This window comes from Trachemys scripta, chromosome 19 (assembly GCF_013100865.1).
Source record: "Trachemys scripta elegans isolate TJP31775 chromosome 19, CAS_Tse_1.0, whole genome shotgun sequence".
NCBI classification, from domain to species: Eukaryota; Metazoa; Chordata; order Testudines; family Emydidae; genus Trachemys; species Trachemys scripta.
In genome coordinates, this window is record NC_048316.1 from 10,377,256 (window position 1) to 10,398,918 (window position 21,663).

Sequence of the window (21,663 nt, forward strand, 5' to 3'; positions counted from 1 at the left end):
GACCTTGCCTTAAGCTTCAGTAACCAAGTCCAAATAAGCAAGCTCAGTTCTCCTGCCAGAGCAGTCTCCCCTGCAAGATGAAAGCAAGCTCCTTCTAGGCTCTAAATGCGACTTCAATCCCTCTGAACTTGGACATACCTCTGGGAATCGCTTTGCTACAAGGGCTCAAATAGGCGCAGTAGTTGCCTGGGGTTGTTTAGGGATTTTTCTTTGCAGAATGTTAAACGCTTTGTGTGTTTTGGCTCCTTTCTGGGCAACTGTAGAGATTGCTTTGACTGTTGTCCAGTTGGAATGTAATTCCAGGGCCTTTCTAAGTGTCTGGAAAGATGCACACAGGTGGATGGTCCTGGCAGTGGCTGGGGTGTCTCGTGCCGCTTGCATCCATGAGCGTATAGGTTGGGGCTGAGATGAAGCAAGGCTATGCTCGCTAAAAGCCGTATCTGCTACAACTCCATTGCGGATTCAGGACCATCAAGGAATTTCTTAATCTCTGCCGCTACCTTGTATCAACGCTTGTGCCCATGTATGCGGCATACAATAGAGTATTTAGCAGGAGTGATTGGGGATTAAATGCAGGGGATACCTATGGGAAGGCAGCATATTAGAGAAGCCCTGTGTCTAAAAGTTTTAGCATGGCCCAGTGACAACAGGGTGGTCCAGTCTGTGTAACCCAAGGGAAAACCACAGCTTCAGTGTTTTCAATGATGCCCACAAAGGGCCAAAGTCTGGGTTTCTCTATGCATCGTATATCACAGCATGTAGACTTGTGTCCTCCTTGCAGCTCGTGAGAGGCTGGGCGTGCTTAAATTTTTCCAGCTTCCTTATTAAACTTCGCCTACATGAGTTGCCTGGCAAACTCCCAGTCCTTACAGTATGTCCACACTGCAGTTAGAGGTGAAATTGCATCATGTGGAGACCGACCTGAGAGAGCTTTAATCCAGCTATTGCAAGTCCCAATAGTGGTGAGGCTGCAGCAGCAAGGACTTCAGCATCGGCTAACTGCCTGGGTACCCCGGGTCCCAGACGGGTTTAAGCCTCCGTGCTGCGGTGGCTTCGCTGCTGTTGGTGCTCTCACTTGCTAGATTAAAGCTGGCTCAGGTAGGTCAGTATATGCTGCAGTCACACCTGGTCCTGCAGTGTAGACAGAACTTTTAAAGGTTCCCTCTAGAACACACTGCAAGTTCCAGTGAGTGGTGGTCCGGTCTCTGTCTGTGCAGGGCACGTGAGCCCCCCTAGGTGTGACCTTTGGTCTGACAAGGAGGTGCTGGAAATCTTGTTTATGGGTGATGTGCTAATGTTTAACTGTAATGTTTAACTCTCCTTGTTTTTCTTTCCCTCCATTAGGCAATACTGACCAGTGCACATCTTGATAAGGTCTCCTAGCAACCTCTTCTGCAGGGCTGAATGACAGCGGGAGGGTAATTGATGAGCTTGCCCTGGGAGTCTCTAAATACGTGAAATCAAAACACAAGATGGGTCAGAAGGTCACTGGCGGGATAAAGACTGTGGATATGAGAGACCCTGCATACAGGCCACTCAAGCAGGAGCTCCAGGGGTTGGATTACTGCAAGCCCACGCGCCTGGACTTGCTATTGGACATGCCTCCGGTCTCGTACGAGGTCCAGCTGCTGCACTCATGGAACAACGATGACCGCTCGCTGAATGTCTTTGTGAAAGAGGACGACAAACTAATATTTCACCGGCATCCGGTGGCTCAGAGCACAGATGCCATCCGAGGCAAAGTTGGATATACGAGGGGACTGCATGTGTGGCAGATCACGTGGGCCATGAGGCAGCGGGGCACGCATGCCGTGGTAGGGGTGGCTACGGCGGACGCGCCCTTGCATTCTGTAGGGTACACGACCCTGATAGGAAATAACCATGAATCCTGGGGCTGGGACCTTGGGCGGAACAGACTGTACCACGATGGCAAGAACCAGCCGAGTAAAACCTACCCTGCCTTCTTAGAACCGGATGAGACTTTCATTGTGCCGGACTCTTTCCTGGTGGTCCTGGACATGGATGATGGGACCCTGAGCTTCATCGTAGATGGGCAGTACATGGGTGTTGCTTTTCGAGGACTTAAAGGGAAAAAACTGTATCCAGTTGTAAGCGCGGTGTGGGGGCACTGCGAAATACGGATGCGCTACTTGAACGGGCTTGATCGTGAGTATAACCCTGTGCAGATCTCTGCATGCCTTCCTAGCCCCGCTAAAGAGATTGAACCACATAGCCGCACTCTCTTCCCAATAGCTAGTGAGCTATGTACCTGAAAACTGTGACTCATGCAAACCGAAATGAAGCCGGTTAGGACAGCAGGGTCTGTTCGGGCAGCAAAGGGTTAGGGGGAGGATGGGGTTTCTACTCCAGATTAGTCTCTGCTGATGGGCTGTGTTTGGAAAGAGCAGTATTGTTTCTAACTGGATCTGGTGCAGCTACCAGTCAGCCAGATTATGTCCCTATAGCAGGGTAACCCCCACTGGTCTGGGTACGCATCAGCATACGGAGCCTCAAATTAGGAAAGCAGTTTGATAGTAACTAGGTGACTGTATAGGATGGAAAGTGTGGATTTTGGGCAGCCATGCGGAGAGGAAACCTACGGCTGGGACTCCAGCCATCTGCATGAAGTCTATCTGGAAAGCTGATGTTCTCTTCCTCCTCCTCCTCCTCTTTACTGCTAGAGTCTCCAGAGCCTTACTATGGATTTAGGCCAATGGACAAGGCAGAATCCTGTAGCTTCTCTGTAGCACGCTTTACCTGAAAGGTGACCTTTCCTCCACGTACTCTTTATACAGGAGAACAAGTTTTAAACTTGCTCTGCAGGCAGGTGTGTAGGGAGCTGTGCAATCATTAGCCTGGAACCCCACCTTTCAGCAACTAGCTTTCTGTCCTTTTCCCTTCCAGGCTAAGGAACGCTGTTGAACAGAGTGGGGTTGGGTATTGTGGCCAGGAAAACCTTCGTAGTTCTGACGGCTCAGTGTAAACTCAGGATGGCAGTTGGTCACCAAGCTTAGTACAAGCTTCCCAAGTTCAAATTGGTCCTGAAAAAAAAAAGCCTGTCTGTCTCTTTGGGACAGAGGTTCCCAATTGCACCAGAATGGGACTTAGTCCATTCGGAGGAATGGCTTAACCTGGATTCACTGCTACAGAAATTTGTCAGGTTTAATATGGGAAGGATTAGCATGTTCACCCCAAGCCCCAGAGTAGCATCTGTCTTGTATTGTTGCAAGGGATTATAGAATACTTTCTTCCTGTATTTGGGGGTAAATATACTTCCTCTTCATCAAAGCCATGCAAAGGTCACCCAGTGCAATGATGGAGCCCTTTCAGAATCAAGTGTAGTATTAATTACAATTAATGAATTATGAATTATTTAAGCAGGATAGTTCACTTCTGTAGAACGAAGTGCAAGGGCCTAATACTGCAGACTTGACTCTCCTTGCTACTGTAGCTATTAAATTAAGGCAATGGGTAGTGTTTGTATTGTAGTCCCCTCTCCACCCTCCGGGAGCCCCAGTCATGGAGCAGAATTCTGTTGTGCTAGGGGCTGTACAAACAGACCAAAAGGGACAATGTTTTTGAACAGTGAGATTTTTTTTTTTCCTTCCACTCTGCATTAAAACTCCTCCTAGTTTTTGCTACCCAGGTTGGCCTGCAGAGACTGAATCTTCCAGCTTTGGTGTTTCTGCTGCTCTATTATCTAGCCAAACCTGGCAACCAATCGACATGCAGTAGGGTATTCCTGGCCTGAGACAGAGCCAGTGCTGAGTCACAGGCATTGGAGTGAAACATTTGGGGGGGGGGGTGTGTGTGAGAGAGAGAGAGCTAATTCTCACTTCTCCTAATTTGCCCTGCTGTAAACAGCTACCGTTCAGTCTCTTGATTTTCAAATTTAGTGGCCCTGAGCAAACCTGGCCAATGGTGCAGCTGGGTATTTAGCAAGCTCTGAGCTTTTACATGACTACAGGGACAGCTGCTGATTAAACATATCCAAACTCGTGTATTTTTACTCTACACTTTCAGTGCACTGTAACTGAGATCTCCCTAATGACAGCCCCCCAACCCTCCCCCCCCGGTACCTCTCACAGCAAAACATTGTCTTAGCTGTGACCCATGTCGAGCAAATGGTTGGCTCAAAGGAAAAGCTTTGCCCTGCACATCAGAGAGGAGAATTCCACAGCCCAGGACCCTTCCTCAAAAACTCTGCTGTTACTCCTCACTTCCAGATGCCGTTGGTTGGAGAGAGCTTTCCAGCTAAGCCTGATAGCTGTAGCAGCACTTTGGGGATGGTTAGTCTCATAGGTACCTAGGTCCCAAACCGTGCGGATGTAGGTAAAGCAAAACAGGCATTTCAAATTACATCCAGGAGCAGACGGGCAGGGATTGGAGCACTGATATTGTGTATCCCTCTCCTTCTAAACAGTGATGGGACTAGACTGGTCTAATTTTGAGGTGGCCTAAATCAAGCTTTGTGACACAGGAACGCAGATTCTTGTCTGCACTGTGGTCTTGGCCAATCACCCTATCAAGTCTTCTGTATCTGAAAGGAGCCAATGGCAGGGCAGAGGCAATGGCTGGGAATGCTTTGTATTTACTTTACAGGCTAATAAATGAGCAAGAGCCCTTCACTTGCACTGGTTTCAAGGGTCCAGGCACAGGGCAAGTGCGTGTGTGAAGTAGGGAAAGGCACTGGATAAAGGTCGGATGTCTCATCTCCATGTATGAGAGGTGCCCCTTCAGGATGCTGGTGCTGAAACTTGAAAATGCACACTGTCAACGCTTTCCGTATAGACTGCCTTCCACAAGTAAACACTACCATCTAAAAACCAGATGGTCCCTCAGCAGCCACTTCCTCCAGCCTCCTTGTCTCTAATCAGGCTAGCTGAGAGCATGTCCAGACGGGTGCCCAACCCTGGAGGCCATGGGATCAAGCATTTGAATAGAGCGCTCTTGGCAGTGGTGCCCTACCACTCAGAAGGGATTCCAGCTCTAACACTGCTGCTATCCAGTATGGCCTAGGGGAGGCAGTCGTTCAGGTAGCTGGGTCCCAAACCATTCAGCACCATAGGGGTGAAGCCAGTAGGTGGCCAATATAGATTGGAGTTCTCAGCACAGAACTCCACATAGCAAGCAAGCAGTCACGTTCTGTGTCTGTTTCAGTTGGAGTGGGTTCCAAGATGTAACATACCCAATATGGGGCTACTGGAACCCAGCCTTGACCGTGGGTAACGGTAACAGAGTCAGAAATGGTCACACCAGCTACCAGGCACAGATAGAACAGCTCCTGGGTGTAGTTGTACTGGAGTACTTAGTAATGATCCTGGGTCTAATGACACCATGCTCATGAACCTGCTCCACGAGCAGTGGCTGCGTTCTCTGGGTCAGCGGTTCAGATACAAGCATGGTTTGTTCTTCTGGGTGTTTAACCCACCAACAGAAGTTCATTCCTGGCTCCTGTGGAGCGGGGTGGTCTTTACAGGACTGTTTTTGGGTTATCCGCACAAATAACTAACGTAGTTAGTGCGATTTAGCTGGATTAGTTTGCATCCAAAGCGTCTTTGAAGGCCACGGCATTGGCATGTTTCTATTGCAGTGATGCCACGGGACCCAAGGAGGAGGGTCAGGGCCCTATTGTGCTGAATGCTGTATAAACAAAGACTCAGTCCTTGCCCTGAAGAGCTTACAGGTGAAAGGACAAATGAAGTTCATTGGGATGGAGCCTGGAGCGGGAAGTAGAGAATCAAATGCACAGTATGCACCCTGGCCTTTTAAAATGACTTATAAAGAGTCATGTCCCCATATGCCTCACCACGTAGCCATTAATTAGCTGATTTACCAGCACTGCAGCTGAGCTGCATCTCGAGAGAAGGATTGGGACCTTCGGGGTTGGTGCAGGGAAACCCTAGTATGGACAGAGGGGTGGATCCTAGTGGAAAGCTCAAAGACCAGTCGGTGGACAAGGCTGGCATCGCTGGCTAGGTGGAGAGGCTGCGCGATGGGCAGAGAGGTGTGGTGTGCCGGGGTGGGGGGGGGAGGAGGGGAGCAGAGATGTTTAGAACCTTGAAAGGAAGGGTTGGAATCTTGAACTTGATCTGACATGCAGGGCACTGAATTTTGAAATCAAGACTGGATGTCTTTCTAAAAACTACACCCTAGGAATTATTTCGGGGAATTTCTCTAGCCTGGGTTACACATGAGGTCAGATTAGAGGTTCCCAGTGGTCCCGTCTGGCCTTGCAATCTATGAAGGGATTCTGTCCGAGCTGCTAGGCAAACTCTGCCACAGTTTTGTCAATGAGTATTGGGAGGCTAAAAGGTGGAAGCAATGGCTACAATAATCTGAAAACGAGGTGTGGGGGGGTAGACCTGAATGAGAGTGTCGTTGCTCTGGACAGAAAGGGAAGGATGGATCTTAAAACTCCTATGGAGTGGAAAGCGTTAGAGGAGAGATGCAAGAGGGATTTTTTTATTATTATTATTTTCTGGAATGATCCTGGAAGGGAGCACGAATGCAGTGACACTTATGGTCAGAAAATGGACTAAAAACTTTGCCTGCCATCTGTTGGCAGTGGCAGCAGGATGAACAGGGTCAATAGCTTAATTTGGCTTGTTCCAGAGGAAGCGAGCGCTGTTGGCATTAATCTGTAGTCAGCTCCTGAAAAACTGACACTGGTTGACCAAGATTTTCAAAGTCCCCATTTTGGGGTTCCCAGCTGGAGCCTGGATTTTTAGATGCTGTTGAGCTTTTTTATTTATTTTTTTTTTTTAAATCAGACCCTCTTAAAGTGTCTAGTGAGACCTCCCAAAGCAGAGGCATGCCTAGTCACTTTTGCAAAACCTTGACCCTTATTTAGTGCTATCCAGATGAGCTTGGAAAACTTCATCAAGAAAAACTCCTGAAAGTTCAGATTCTTTTCCTTATGTGCAGCTGTAACTTTGGTTTCTGCTGTCTGCCCCATCAGAGCACAAGAAACCAGTCTTTCCTGTGGAGAACAGTGAAATATTCCTAGTAAATATTCATTTGTATTTTAATCTGTTGTGGCAGCTCGCTCAAGTTAAATTTTATCTCCTACTTGCTGTTCATGCATCTGAATGCAGAGCGTTCTTGAGTTTGGCCTACAGAATCCCAAACTTTTTCAGGGCTATGAAATTGCTTAGATAGCAGAATTGTAACCTGGGAGGTAGGGAGATGGCAGTTTGGATCTTCTGTCTCTAAAATATCAAATCTGAATCTCGTCCTCCTCAATTTCCTGGGCTCACTGTGCTGGAAACTTGGCCTTCGTAGAGTCTCCTCTTCCTGAGAACTAGAGATAGCAGCTCCCTGCTGCATTGACGTGTATGGAGCCATAAGTGCATATGCAATCGTTTGATATGAAAAACATTTCCCCAACTCCTCATTGCTGGGGTACTGCCGTAGTCGGTCAAACCTAACCTGAAAATGTAACTGTGGAGCTAAAATGAAGCTGGGCTTTTGACTAGCTTTTCCACATTGGGTGGGTCTTAATCCTGGTTAGTGAAGCCAGCCACTCTTGTGCTTTCTCCTTTTCTGTATTATTAAAGAGATTTTGCAAGAATTGTAGTTGCAGATCTTCCAGTAGAGTTTGGTCTGTCCCCAGTCCTGGGAGCACTCTCTGGGGTCTATGACGTGGGCTTGCCCCCTTTAATAGAGGTGTTGAAACCTGGTTTGCTGGGGACATTATGTAGGTGGCTTGGTTCTCATCTGCCCACCAGACACTGAAGTCCTGACCTAGGCAAGTGAGCTCCACTCGCTCTTTGGGGGTGACTTCATGTTAGGTTTTGGATTTTTCTCAAGGTGGCTACCATTAGCCTCTGATGGAAACTGCGGTCTTGAGCTACGTCATTGGAAAATCTCCTTGGAGAGGAAATGGGCTAGAGATCTGCTGCAGTGACGGTTTTTGGGGGGGGTGGGGGGTGGGCAGGGTTGCCTGCAGAAGAGAAATTATTACTCACATCAGTGATGCCTGTTCAGTGCAAACACTGGCTTTAGCAGCCAGAACACCTGCACCCTTAATCGCGTGGCGCTTGCATTTCAGGAGGTGTTAACAGAATAGGAACACTTGAGCTCCACCATGGGGGATGCTGTGCTGGCACAAGGAACGTGCCCAATCCACCAAGGATGCATAGAAAGACATCCCAGTAGAACTGGCGGTGTGAGCTCTAAATAAAGCTGGCTCGCTGCTGAGGGCTATGAAACCTGCTGCATGGATACTGAACTAATGGGTGCGGGTGTATAGTCCCATGTGGTGCTGCTGGATCAGGATTCAGGTTGAAGGTGAAATCTCTGCTGAGGTGAGCAAATCTAGTGACTTGTGAACCTTGATGGAGCTGGCCTGTCCATATTTTGGGAGTGGGGAGGTCAGAAGTAAGCATGTGAAGGCTTCTGGGGTGCCTAGAAATGTGAAGAACAGTACAGTGCTTTGGGGTACCTAGAAATGGTAAAATCATACTGCAGCATGCAGTCCTGTGTTTAAACAGCTTTCACAAAGGTTCCCACATTGTGGCGTCTAAAACGGGGGATCTCCCCCCCCTTAACTGAATACACCTCCTTAATTACTTATAGGGGGATTCCAGGATCTCCTTTCCTGCTCTACCGTTGGTATTTCTAGGGCATGTATTACCTTCAGTGCTTGCTGCAGATAGTTCACAGCTTTCGTGGCCTACTGGGACCCCCTGCATAGTAACCTAGAACTGCTGCCTCGCTTGCTGAGGGTGCTGGGTAGTCAAGGGCTCCTGAACAGACCAGGGCCTCAGTTTCTCTCACGCTCCTCTTGAGTGTGTCGGCTACCGTAACTAACAACGCAGCCACCGGGCTCTAACTCGTGTTCCGAGTTAACGTGTGGCTTTTTTGTCTTGCAGCCGAACCACTGCCTCTGATGGACCTGTGCCGGCGTTCTGTGCGGCTGGCTCTGGGCAAGGATCGACTGAGTGAGATCCAAGCGCTGCCACTGCCGGCATCCCTCAAGAGCTACCTTCTCTACCAATGACCTACAGGTTGAAGGATGCTGTGAGAACTGAAACAGAGGCAAATGATTTGGCGCTGACCCATTGGACCGTGGTCCTGCCAGCCTCCCCCCATCATCACTAGTGTTGGACATCCTCAGCCCAAGTACCTTCCTCCAGTGCCCAAACCAAATATGACCTTAAAATGGCCGTTTTCAAGTATCCTTGTTTCAACGACTAAGATGACCTTTGCTGATGAAGGTCACATCCCATCCCTGCATGCTTCCAAAAAAAACACCCCCAAAAACACAACCTTCCAGAATCTCTCTGCACATCCCTTGCTGCTTTCCTCACAGCTCCTGACAAACAGCTGTAGCGCATCCTTTGAATGCCTGAAGTCTAGGAGCAAATTCTGCCTCTTACTCGGGCTGAAGGAGAGTACATGAAGCTTGGACGGGGAAGCATTGAGAATGGCAACACGTCAAATGCCAGGTGCTAGAAGTGGAATGGCACGAGATGGGGGGGGCCTTCTGACAAGCAAGGACGTAAATCACTTCAATGGGAAGTGAAGACACCAAAAAAAACTCCACATGGACACTTTTTTTTTTTTTTTAACTTGGATAAGGTGGTTATGTAGCTGATGTCAATGTCGTGATACTGTCTCACCCTGTCTTAACTGTTACTTTATGTAGATTGAATCTCGTTTCTTTCACCATCACTTTCCATCCCTCACTCCATTTTTCCTGCATCTTGTCTGTCTTCCTTTTCACTGGCTGTGACGCTAGGGGCAAATAAGGCCTGAAGTGGATGGGGAAACCAATCTATTGAGCAGCCCCTCTGATGTCTGCATCTTCCCCCTCTCTTTCCTTGTGTTCACTTTAACCTGCAGCTTTTAGATCAGATGCCCGCCCCTCTCCATTGGCGGTCAGTTTCCCCCGCCACAACTCGTTGGCATGCAATATCCTCCCTGGAGAGCCAGCCACTCCAGACTGATTTGTTGATGGCAGATCCTTTACAACCACAGACCTCTCCTTTCCCATGTCTGCGTCATGCATATTCTAGTCCATGTTCGCGCCCCTGAAATGGATCTGCCAGGGAATCTTCTGCTTTGATAAGCTGCTTAGAGTATTTCAAATCGGAGCTTTTCAGTCTGCCATTGTCCATCAAGGTAATCTCCTCCTTGCTCTCTGGCAGGAACGACCCTCTCTCTCATCCCTGCTAGTGGACAGAGGGACGACCCAGGAGGAAGGGTGTGAACAGTGTGTTCTGCCTTACAGTATGTCAGCAGGCCAGACGTCTAGAGGGTTATGTGATGGAAAGTAGTTTGATGGGAGGCTTAAGAGTGCTCTTTTGATGCTTTGCATGCACAGCAAAGGGAACTAGCCTGAACTACAGTCAAGAAAAGAGGGGGAGAAGAACCATTGTGAGACTTTATTATTATTATTATTATTATTTTTTTTTTTAAAAAAGGAGAAATCCTTGCACATCCCAAATAAAGATTCTCACCTCAGTAGCCAAAAAGAGAGAACCCAGTTCCCCACCGTCAACAGGAGCTGCTCTCTCCTGGCCTCTCCAAATAGCAGGCTATTAAGCTGCCTTCTCTGGGGTTATTTTGCACATTTCTTTTTTGTCTTGAAAAACAATGTTTGTGTGGTGTTTTTTTTTTTTTTGCTTCTGTTCTGTACAGGTACAAATGAGTTTATTTGTTGAAAATGTTTAATATATATTTGTGGTGTTTGTATAATCCTGTTTTAAACAGCTGCTGTAGGGTACCTTTTTAAAAAAAAAAAAAAAAAATCTACTGGCATAGTATATTTTTTAAAGCACAGAATTGGTGCCAAGACTGGGTGGGGGTGCAGAGTGCCCCCTTTCTTTTTTTTTTAATGTAACCTGGATTATTATTTTTATGTAGGGATTTGTACAAGCTTCTGTTACAGGGTGGGACACGTACAAAGTTGCACAAGAGAATTCAGCATGTACAGAGCCTAGCTTGATTGCCTTCAACTCTACCAGCGTCTTCCACCACTCCTTCTGCCCTGTTGTTTTTGTGCTTTTAGCCCCTCCTTTGTCTCCACTGTCTCTGCTGTCCCCAGTGCATTGCTTTGTACAGTTTTAAACTCTTTGCTTTCTCTTTTACAGCTGTAAATAATACTCAGTAACCCAATACAGAAATAAAGTTTATTAAATATTGAGCAGGAGTCCTGGTTTATTTGTGCCTAAGGGGGCCCTGCCAAAATCAGAGGCCAATTGTGCTCGGGTCTGTGTACAGACCAAGAGACCTGCCCCAAAGAGTCTAGTCTGAATAGAACAAACAAAGATGAGAGCATGGGTTATGCCCATTTTACAGATCCCATTCTGAGGCTACCCAAAAAGTCTGTGGCAGAGCTGGGAATTAAACCCAGATCTCGAATGCTATAACCCCCGGACCATCCTTGCTCTTCAGACTGAAACGCTTCTTCCCTACCCTTCCCCCCCCCCCCCCCCCCTTACATGCGGAGCTGTCATTACTAGTTGCACTTGTGCTCATCTGGTATGGGCTTGTGGTGGTGCTCCCCTGCTGAAAGCAAGGTGCCTGGCTGTGTTGGAGGAGACGTAGAGGTGACTGGGGAACAGGGTTGTGTGGATAGGAAGCTGAAGTGGTATCGGTGAAAGGCCGGAGTATCCTATTGTAGCTAGTGGAGGGGCCAGCCCCTATGCCCCCAGTGCCACACTTTTCTTCCATCTGACCAGTGGAACCCCTCACTCTGTTCTCCAGACGCTGGGCTCCTTGCAATCCATTGCATGCTTCCTAGCAGAGGCACATANACAAACAAAGATGAGAGCATGGGTTATGCCCATTTTACAGATCCCATTCTGAGGCTACCCAAAAAGTCTGTGGCAGAGCTGGGAATTAAACCCAGATCTCGAATGCTATAACCCCCGGACCATCCTTGCTCTTCAGACTGAAACGCTTCTTCCCTACTCTCCCCCCCCCCCCCCCTTACATGCGGAGCTGTCATTACTAGTTGCACTTGTGCTCATCTGGTATGGGCTTGTGGTGGTGCTCCCCTGCTGAAAGCAAGGTGCCTGGCTGTGTTGGAGGAGACGTAGAGGTGACTGGGGAACAGGGTTGTGTGGATAGGAAGCTGAAGTGGTATCGGTGAAAGGCCGGAGTATCCTATTGTAGCTAGTGGAGGGGCCAGCCCCTATGCCCCCAGTGCCACACTTTTCTTCCATCTGACCAGTGGAACCCCTCACTCTGTTCTCCAGACGCTGGGCTCCTTGCAATCCATTGCATGCTTCCTAGCAGAGGCACATAATGGACAACTATAGCCTCAGACGGCTCAGCTTTTTTTAATAGATTGTAAGGCCAGAAGGGACCATTCAATCGCCTAGTCTGACTTCCTGCGTATCATGAGGCAGGGAAGTTTTACCCTGTTACCCCTGCATTGACACCAACAACATGTTGGGCTAGAGCAGATCTTCCAGAAAGGCATCCGGTCTTTGAAGTGAAGACTCCCAAGAGTCTGAGACTCTACCATTTCCTTTGGTAGCTTGTGGTTATCATGGTAGTGTTGCACTGTTTCCACCTGTAACAGCAGGTACCATTTGAGTTCAGGTCTCCACCATTGTTTGTCACTTGGGTTCAAGCCTGCAGCCCTTTCGTTGCATGTAACTTCCTTCTGAATACTGAGTGAGAGGAGGGCTGCAGGAGGCAGGCCAAGAGAGTGGGGATGTGATGTATGAGAATTGCAGCACTTTTGTTTCCTTGAAGCATTGGGGATCTTCCGCGAACCAGTGTGTTTAGACAACCTCATTAACTTCCAAAGGCTTATGGGACCCACATCTGCCAGTCATGCCTGGAAATCTCTACTGCACATGTGGCTGGAATGAATATCTCTGAGATGAGATGGCAGTTTTGGCAGGGAAGATTTGTTACTGGCCCTGTACTCAGTTCCTTAAAATGAACCAGGTTCACTCATAGATGCCTTTTTTTTTTTTTTTTTTTAAGACCTTAGGTGACTGTTATCTAGGTTGACTTCCTGCATAGCACATGCCAGAAAGTTTTACCCAGTGATTCCTGTATCAACCCCATAACTTCTGGGTGAGGAAAGATGATCTTTTAGACACCTGCAGTCTTGATTTGGACTTTAAGTGACTGAGAATCCACATTCCTTAAGTTCCAATGGCTAGCTAGCCTCTCTTTTTAAAATGTGTGCCTTATTCACGCTGTAGTGTAAGGGTAAAGAATCACCATGTATATGAGCAAAATTTAATGGGCAATACACCATAAATACGGGAGCATTTTTTTTTCCCTCTAGGGTTATTTGAGTGGGTTCCTGAAAGTTGCGAAGAAAAAGTGGAGGGGATCGGGAGAGGCAGAGAGGAAGAAATGGAGCGAGAGAAGGGAACTGGATAAATAAAGGAGATCATGACCTATTCCAGCCGGGCTCTTCTGAGGTTACATGGAAGTAGTGCGATTCCTGTTTCTCCTCATTCACTTAAATGAGGGTCTTTTGGATGGGGTGGGAAAGCTGAAGAGCAGTGCCCTGCCCCTGCAGGTTAATGTAGCACATGCTTTTGATGCAGGGGATTGATGGCTCTGGAATCTGTAGTGGGATGCACAGAGCCTCTTTTCTGTAGGCTGTTGACTCCTACCTAGGTCAGACCTGGTGGCGATGAACTGAGACCGTTTGCCATTAGATCTGTCTGGTATAGCTGTCATTGCAGTTGGCTGTTGGAGGCCAAAAATTGAATTTGGTGGTGGAATCTGAATAACCCTCTTAGGCCTGGTGGGCCTCCAGGTCAAGGCTGAAGCATTTGCAAGGGGCAGTGGGTGGAAGTTTACACTGCCGCTGCCCACACAATACACTGAGGCCTTTCAGCTACAGGGCTCTTAACCTAGCACCTTTCACCAGTCCGAGCCGTTCCACTGTGATTTTTGACTCGAAGCACCGATGGGGATGCAGTTGGTATGATTAGTGCCCACTCCTCCCTGTGACTGCTTGAAATGACACTACATAGGCTTTGGGGAGAGGTTTCACTCCTTGGAAAGAAGGCCCTGTCTAAAGAAGGTAGTTCCATGGTCCCGGAAGTGGCATCGTGCAATGCCGTGGTGTTCGGGGTGGTTGCTCTGTCTAGTCTTTTCTAGAATTCTATAATGGCTACAGGGTGACCTTAGCTAATGTTGCAGTTTTTCCCTGGTAGACTAGTGTGTATGCGACTTACTGGGCTGGGGTTGAGAGCACCTGTACTAATCTGGGGCAAGCCTTGCACCCTCTTGTGAGAGGGAGCACACCAGTGCTGTAGCTACCAAACTGGGCGGGGTGGGTGCGAGAGGAAAACGACCTCTTACAACTCCAGTCTGGGGAAGGGGGTCTGTAAAACTGAGCTCCAATCAAGGTTGCAATACACCAGAAACCGCTTCTGCCCTGGGCAGGGGGCAAATGCAAGATAAATGAGGGGGGTGAGGGGAGGGGGCGGGAGGAAAGCGCTAGTGACATGATGCTAAGCAAAGGCAGCCTGCACACATGGTAGCGATTAATCTCTTCATCTTTCTCATGCTGCAGGTAGTGGGGATTCGAAGAGAAATATTAATTTCTGACCATATGTGGGCAAAGCTTGCCTCCCTTGTAGCCTGTCCCATCACTGTTCTATGGAATGTGAGCTCTACTGAGCCATAAACGATACGGGGAGGGGCACAGCAGTGGGCTGGGGTTGTGGGGACAGAAGGTGGGGCGGGTGCCAAAGACTGAGAAATTTGTTCATGCTCCGCTCCAGACACCCAAACAGGCTCGTGTTCCAGCTGCTGGGAATATTTGAAATAAATGACCTGCTCGGGGGCCTGGAGTTTGCAGTGTTTATGTACATCGCCTTAGCAACCATGCAGGAAGTCATGAGATGTGGACTGGACCTGGTGGAATCAACAAATGATGTCAAGGATTAGCAAATCCTAATGAATCCGTGGAGCCCTGTTTCCCCTGCTGTCGCATATGCTTGGGTCCTGGCCTGCAGCAGCCAAGGCTGCTCCCACCGCTGAAGAGCATGAAAATTACAAGTCCCACTTGCATCAGGGCTTCCTTTAAAGCCAATCCTGGCTTGCTGGCCAATATCGTTTGTCTCCCTTCTATTGCTGACTAATCACGTTCATCTGCATGGAATTTTGCCTTCCCATTTTATTGCAGTCTATCCTGCTTTGCTCTCTGTGATGCAATCCAAGGTATCTGATGCTCCTCTCCCCAGAGATGTCCCGTGGTGATCTCTGAAAGAATCTGAGATATCCTGATGATAACCTTTTCTCCTTCCCCCCCAAAAAAACCCATCCCCAGAAGTAACTTACAAGTTAAGGGGAGTGTTTTGCCATGATGGTAAAATAGCTATCGGCAGAGATGCAGGGCTTTACCTGTCAAGGTCCAAGCTACTTAGGAAAGGAAGCTCAAGTCTCATCCATAAGGAGGGGCAGAGGGGTTGTGGTTTGCCCGAGGTCATGGTGATTCAGCGTGGAGTTGAGAATACAGCCCAGGCCTGGGTACCCATCAGTGTCCTTTCCACTCTGCCATGCAGCCTCCCTGCAGTGCAGAAAGCTCCCAGCATATCCAGCTGGTAGGCGCAGGGGTGGCCACAGGGGCTCCATGCGCTGCCCCCACCCTGAGCACTAGCTCTGCAGCTCCCATTGGCTATGAGCCACGGCCAGTGGGAGCTGTGGGAGTGGTGCCTGCGGGCAGCACACAGAGCCCCCTGGCCCCTCTACCTAGGGGCTGCAAGGATATGCTAGCTGCTTCCAGGAGCTGCACGGAGCTAGGGCAGGTAGGGAGCCTCCCTTAGCCCTGCTGTGCCACCAACTGGGAGCCACCTGTGGTAAGCGCCGCCCAGCCGGAGCCTGCACCCCAACCCTCTGCCCCAGGTCAGAACCCCCTCCCACACCCCAGTGCTCTGCCCCAGGTCAGAACCCCCTCCCACACCCAAACTCCCACCCAGAGCCTGCACCCCGTACCTCCTCCCGCACCCCTGCCCCAGCCGTGAGCCCTCTCCTGCATCCCAAACCCCTCCTCCCCAGACTCACCCCAGAGCCCACAGCCCCTCCTGCACCCCAACCCCGTGCCCCAGCTCTGAGCCCCCTCCTACACTCTGAACCCCTTGGCTGCAGCCTGGAGCCCCCTTCTGCACCCCAAACCCCTCATTCCTGGCCCCACCCCAGAGCCTGCACCCCCAGCCAGAGTCCTCACTTCCTCCTGCACCCCAGTCCCTTGCCCCAGCCCGGTGAAAGTAAGTGAGGATGAGGAGAGTGAGTGACAGAGGGAGGGGGTATGGGAGTGAGCGGGGATGGGGTCTTGGGGAAAGGGGGCAGGGCAAGAGTGTTCGGTTTTGTGCGATTTGAAAGTTGGCAACCCTAACTAGGGTCTTAGCCCAAAGGGAGTAATCCTAATTCCTTGTTGTAGATGGGGAACTGAGGCAGAGATTCAGTGACTTGCACAAGGTCACAGAGGACATCCAGTGACAGAGCTGAGAACTGACTGCAAATTTTCTGAGTCCCAGCCCCATGCCTTAACCACAGCCAGCCTTCCTCTGCTGACTGCTGCAGTGAATGTTCCAATTTGGGTGCAAACAAGTCTTTTCTATTGCGTGAGTGAAGCTGTTCTGAAGCTAGAAGTGAAAAGGATCCCCTAGTGTGCTCCCCCATCCTATACCGCACTGATAATCTTCATCCTGTGCCCAAGGCTGGCTTGAATTTGATTGGAGAGGGAAATATTTGGAGATTGATGTACTTCTTTTATTTTTAAAACTTCCTTGGCCCAGAAAGTGGTGCCAAAGGGAGACAGGCTCGTCCTCGGGCAGCACAAACCCACCCCCCCTGCCCCAGGCTCTGGCCCTGTCCTCACAAATGTTTTGATTTATGAGTCTGTTGCAAGCTTGTCTGCCCTTCAGACAGAGAAATATTTGAAGCAGCTGCCAGATGTTTTGTCTGACTGGTGGTTTACAACTTGCTTACTGTTTAGCAATGCTCTTCCCGCCGGAGTTCAAGCTGCCCTGGTGCATTCTGTTCTGCTGCCTCGAAATGCTTGTTTCCCACCCAAACCACAGACGCACATAGCATCGAAGAGATACCAGCTAGAGCTCATCATGCAAGCCTACAGTAATGCACGTTTACTGCCTAACTTGCTGTTCTGATTTCCAAGGGTACTGGGACTCACCCAATTCAGCCACGTTCCTCCATTCACGCATTACAGTGTCACACAGATCAGGGGTCGGCAACCTTTCAGAAGTGCTGTGCCGAGTCTTCATTTAGTCACTCTAATTTAAGGTTTCACGTGCCAGTAATACATTTTAACATTTTTAGAAGGGCTCTTTCTATAAGTCTATATTACTAAACTATTGTTGTATGTAAAGTAAATGAGGTTTTTAAGATGTTAAGAAGCTTCATTTAAAATTAAATTAAAATGCAGAGCCCCCCAGATCAGTGGCCAGGACCCGGGCAGTGTGAGTGCCACTGAAAATCAGTTCAGGTGCCGCCTTTGGCATGCGTGCCATAGGTTGCCTACCCCTGCATAGATGTTAAGGTGGCTTACAGCCATTTGCAAAGGCAACTGGGTCGTGGGAACAGCCTGGCCTGGGCCTACGCTTCCTTAAATAGACTAGCACTTAATATTGGGGTTGGTCGGAACCTGGAATCCCCAGTGGCCAGGAAATTCTGATAATTGAAAAAATAATAATTCTGCATTGGAACAAAACTGTGGTTTCAGAATTTCCTGCGGAACAGAGACAGCCTGAAATTTCCAGTTTGAAAATTCAAAATGTTTCATTTTGACTCTTTTTCTAAACAAAATTGATGAGGCTCCTTGAGCTGCCTGGCGGCCTGCCTGGAGGGGTGACCAAGAAGCTGGGAGCTTGAAAGTCCTGATAGCCCCATCTTGAGCGGGGGGCTTCCAGGGTCCCAGCTCTGCAGCAGCCTGCCAGGTGTGCAACACAGCAGAAATGCTGCCTGGTTTCCGTCGGAAGATTTGCTGACATCAGCATACTCCAGCCGAGCATTTTGATTGTGAAGAAATTGGCTGTAAGCAGCTGCTCTGCTTGACTAGCTGTGATCTTGGCCTGAGGTCTAGAACTTCTTCCGTCCTCCGGGAACCCATTTGTAAAATGGGGATAATATTACAGGATGGTGGGGTGGGGGGGGGGGAGGAACAGTGCAAGTGCCTTAGCATAATTCTGTTAGTTTGGTTTTCTTTCTAAGTGAAAGTCCATTTGTGTAAGTGTAGAGGGATAACTGGCCAGCAGGCCTTGACTCTGAGCGTCCATTGATGCTTGCCTAGTGGGACTTTAATCTGTACCTCTAAAAAGTATGTAGAATCAGTACTTCTCCCCACTCACCCACCACTGTTTTCCCCCGAGTACATGTGGGTTGAGTTTTTAAGGCATCCTCTTGGTCAAGCTGTTCAGGCAACGGATGGCGATAGCTCCGGAAGGAGCTGGCTGGGGTATCTAATCGCAGGGGAATATAGGCTTGAGTGGAGGTGGTGTTGCTTTATAAATTTATAGAAAATGTTTTGTTTGTCCTGAAGGGTTGCGAAGTGCTTCGTTATCGTGCCTGTTCATACAGGAATCCCATCTGCCCCTGAACTGTAATCATCTCTTCCCTGGGCAGGAACTTCTATTCAGCAGGGTCTAGCAGGACTTCACCCCAGTTCAGGACCCACACAAGCAAATATTCTATCCAGTTCAGAGTACAGACTGGCAAAATATGCTGGCCTAAACTGGCCTTTGACCAGGACATGGATTACTTTTCCTGTCCCCTACAAAAAGAAAGAGGTTTCTAATGATTATGAGGCACCAGAGTCCTGCTGTATTTCTTCTTCCAAAGCAAGCACCTCTGGCAATAGGATTCTCTAGCACCATGCTGGGCAGTGGGTCACTGTTCATTGGAGGGTGAGTGCTGCCTATGGAATCAATAACCCTGGGGTGTTTCCTTTATTGGATGTCTCCTCCCAAGTGCTGAAAGGGTCTGTTCCTCCTTAGTCTGTGAGGCCTGCCAGATCAGGTTGAGGAGTAATGGCTGTTACTCCAAACATAATCTGTATATTTCAGATGACCTGGCCCTGGACCCATGGTGAGTTGAATACACATAAGAGCTAGTCAATTGTGTTCATTGTGTGGGGCCTTTTCCTGTGCAACGAGCAGAAGGCTGTGTATGAGCCCGAGAGAAGGTGGGGGGACAAGCTAGCAAGCCAGGAAACCCCAACACGAAGACCAAGGTTTTTCCAGGTTCTTCACTGGTGCTGTCTGGAGTAGATAGTTCATGACCCTTGGATTTTTAGTATGTAGCTTTATTGGATGTAACGAGAGGGAGAAACTGGGCTTTGCTGATTGAACCTCTTACAATCTGGGTGCAGCAAAGCTACAGACTATGCAGTGTTGAAGGTGGCTTGGTTTCTTTGTGTGATGTTTGCTCTGCAGCCGCACCGAGGAGCACTAGGAATGGAGTGAGATGCAACGTGCTCCAGGCTACTCTTCATTTCCAAAGACTTGTGGATGCTTTTTTGCCAAGTTCCTTCAGAGGGAGTGGAGGGAGATGGATTACACAATTGTGTTGCATGTAAAAACACACTTGTGTCCATCCAGGAATTCGGGATATTGCCAAAGTGGACACAGTGTTCAGTCCCTGCTCGCGTCTGCCAGAAATGTTATGTTTTGTCCAGCAGAAAAGAAAACATCCTTTCCTCTCTCGGTGCTTCAGAATTTGGCTCTTCAGACTCTGAACTCACCAGGGTTTCCATAGTAAGATAGGTTTGGCCATACTGGATCAGAACCCTCCGTCCAGCAAATCTGGTCTTCTGGCAATAGCCAGGATCCAATCACCCTTTGCAGAAAATGCCTGAACTCTACACAGTTGGCCGCTGCTTTGCCCATGTGGCCGTAGCCAGAAGACTGTAAGGAGCATATTTATTATATAGAATTGTAGTTAACACCGAGGGGCTCCGAAGAGACCAGGACCCTGGTGTGCTAGGTGCTGTCCGTATGTGTTGTGAGAGAGAGAGTCTGAGCAGCGATTCTCAAACTGTGAGTCCGGACCCCAAAGTAGGTTGTGACCCTCATTTTAATGGGGTCGCCAGGGCTGACTGAGGCTTGCTGGGGCCGGGGCCAAAACCCAAGCCCCACTGCCCAGGGGTCAAAGCCTGAGAGTTTCATCCCTGGGCAGCGGGGCTCAGGTTACAGGCTCCCCGCCTGGGGCAGAAGCCCTTGGGATTTGGCTTTGTCCCTCCCACCTGGGACAGTGCAGCTCAGGTTTTGTCTTTGCCCCCTGCCCAGGGCTCAGGCTTCAGTCCCCTTCCCTCCTGGGGTCGTGCAGTAATTTTTGTTGTCAGAAGGGGGTCAAAGTGCAATGAGAAGCCCTGGTCTAGATTTTACATTCTAAGTAGACAAGGGGGAGAGAGACCAGGTGGGTGAAGTAAATGATGTGATTGGACCCACTTTTGTTGGTGAGAGAGACAACTTTCTAGTCACACAAAGCTTTTCTTCAGGTCTGGAAAAGTGACCTCACCTGTAATTCACAGCAGGGAGGGTGGAGGTGGGAACTGAGGCCCAGGAAATAAGTGGCTTGGCCAGGGCCAGTCACGGAGTCTATAGCAGAGTTGGGAATTCAACTCGGATTGCTCAAGTCCCAGTACACCGCAAGGCCATCCTTCCTCTCAAGCTCTGAACCAGGGCTGGAGTGGTTGGCTTTATAAAGCTCATTTTGAGTCACTTTGCTGAATAAAACTGAAATGTATTGAAACTATTTACTGTGCCCTGGTGCGTGCTGCCTCCCTGCCTGTATTGGCCTTAAATGGCAAATTTCCTTTGAGATTAGAACCATCAATGAGTACTTTGAAACAGTAGGCTGCAGATTTCACTTGCAGGGTGTCATTCATCACCCAGCATTCAGGTACTGTGCACTGCATTTGGAAGCAGTGTGTTCAGTTACCACAGGGATAGATGCATTAAGAATATCCACATTACATTCCAAACCTATATATTATCACGGCTTAAAAAAAAACACCTACAGGCTATTACTGCTCTCGCTGTCCTTGGATACCACTAACATGGCTTGCAGCAGGCATGTGGTTTGATCCATTACAGATTGTTTCTCCTTTCTTTCCAGACCTTCAAGGCTTTGGTACTTACTAATTACACAAAATTCCCCTCCCTTATCTTCTACCCAATCAGTTTTTTCTGATTTTTTTTTTTTACCACACTAACTTTTGCCTCTGTCTGTCCCACACAAAGCCCTGCTAGTTCCAGCCCTGGCGCTGTGATTCTGTCCTGTGGCCTCTCCTTTACTTATTAAAATCTTCCTGTCTTTGGAGAACTGGAGTAATTCTCCAGCCAAGCTGCTGTGTGTTTGGCCTAATGAGTCATTTATATTAATATGAGCTTTCAGCTTCAACACAGAGCCCGTAGCTCTTTGTAAGAGGGGAGGTCTCATGCCTTCATGTGGTTCCTCTTTAAAGTTCTGCAGCTGTTGTTAAAGTTATGGGGTGGCTCCATCAAACTCTCTTTATATGTTCCCCTGGGAGACTGTGTGCTGCTCATTCAAGGAGAAGGAGAGGGTGGGATCCAGAGATTTATTTTGCTCTGTCCATGCTGAATTTTAAAAGCTATGTGACTGGAAACCTCCTGGAATCTGTGAACTGGAGTGGAAACGGGGTGCTATCTGAAGGCTGGCAGGTGCAGTGTCCTGGAAAAGTGCCAC

General features: G+C 48.8%; 1 protein-coding gene across 7 annotated transcripts in view; it reads left to right on the forward strand.

The window, feature by feature from the left end:
• SPSB1 (splA/ryanodine receptor domain and SOCS box containing 1) overlaps positions 1–11,152 on the forward strand; it is a 74,587-nt gene extending 63,435 nt beyond the window's left edge. For all 7 annotated transcript variants that reach the window (XM_034753332.1, XM_034753328.1, XM_034753327.1 and 4 more), the window contains 2 exons: positions 1,345–2,166; positions 8,877–11,152. In XM_034753332.1, the coding sequence (XP_034609223.1) occupies positions 1,473–2,166; positions 8,877–9,004 (822 nt within the window). In that variant the 5' untranslated portion in view covers positions 1,345–1,472 and the 3' untranslated portion in view covers positions 9,005–11,152. The remainder of the gene's footprint in view (positions 1–1,344; positions 2,167–8,876) is intronic.
• Positions 11,153–21,663: the final 10,511 nt, after the last annotated feature.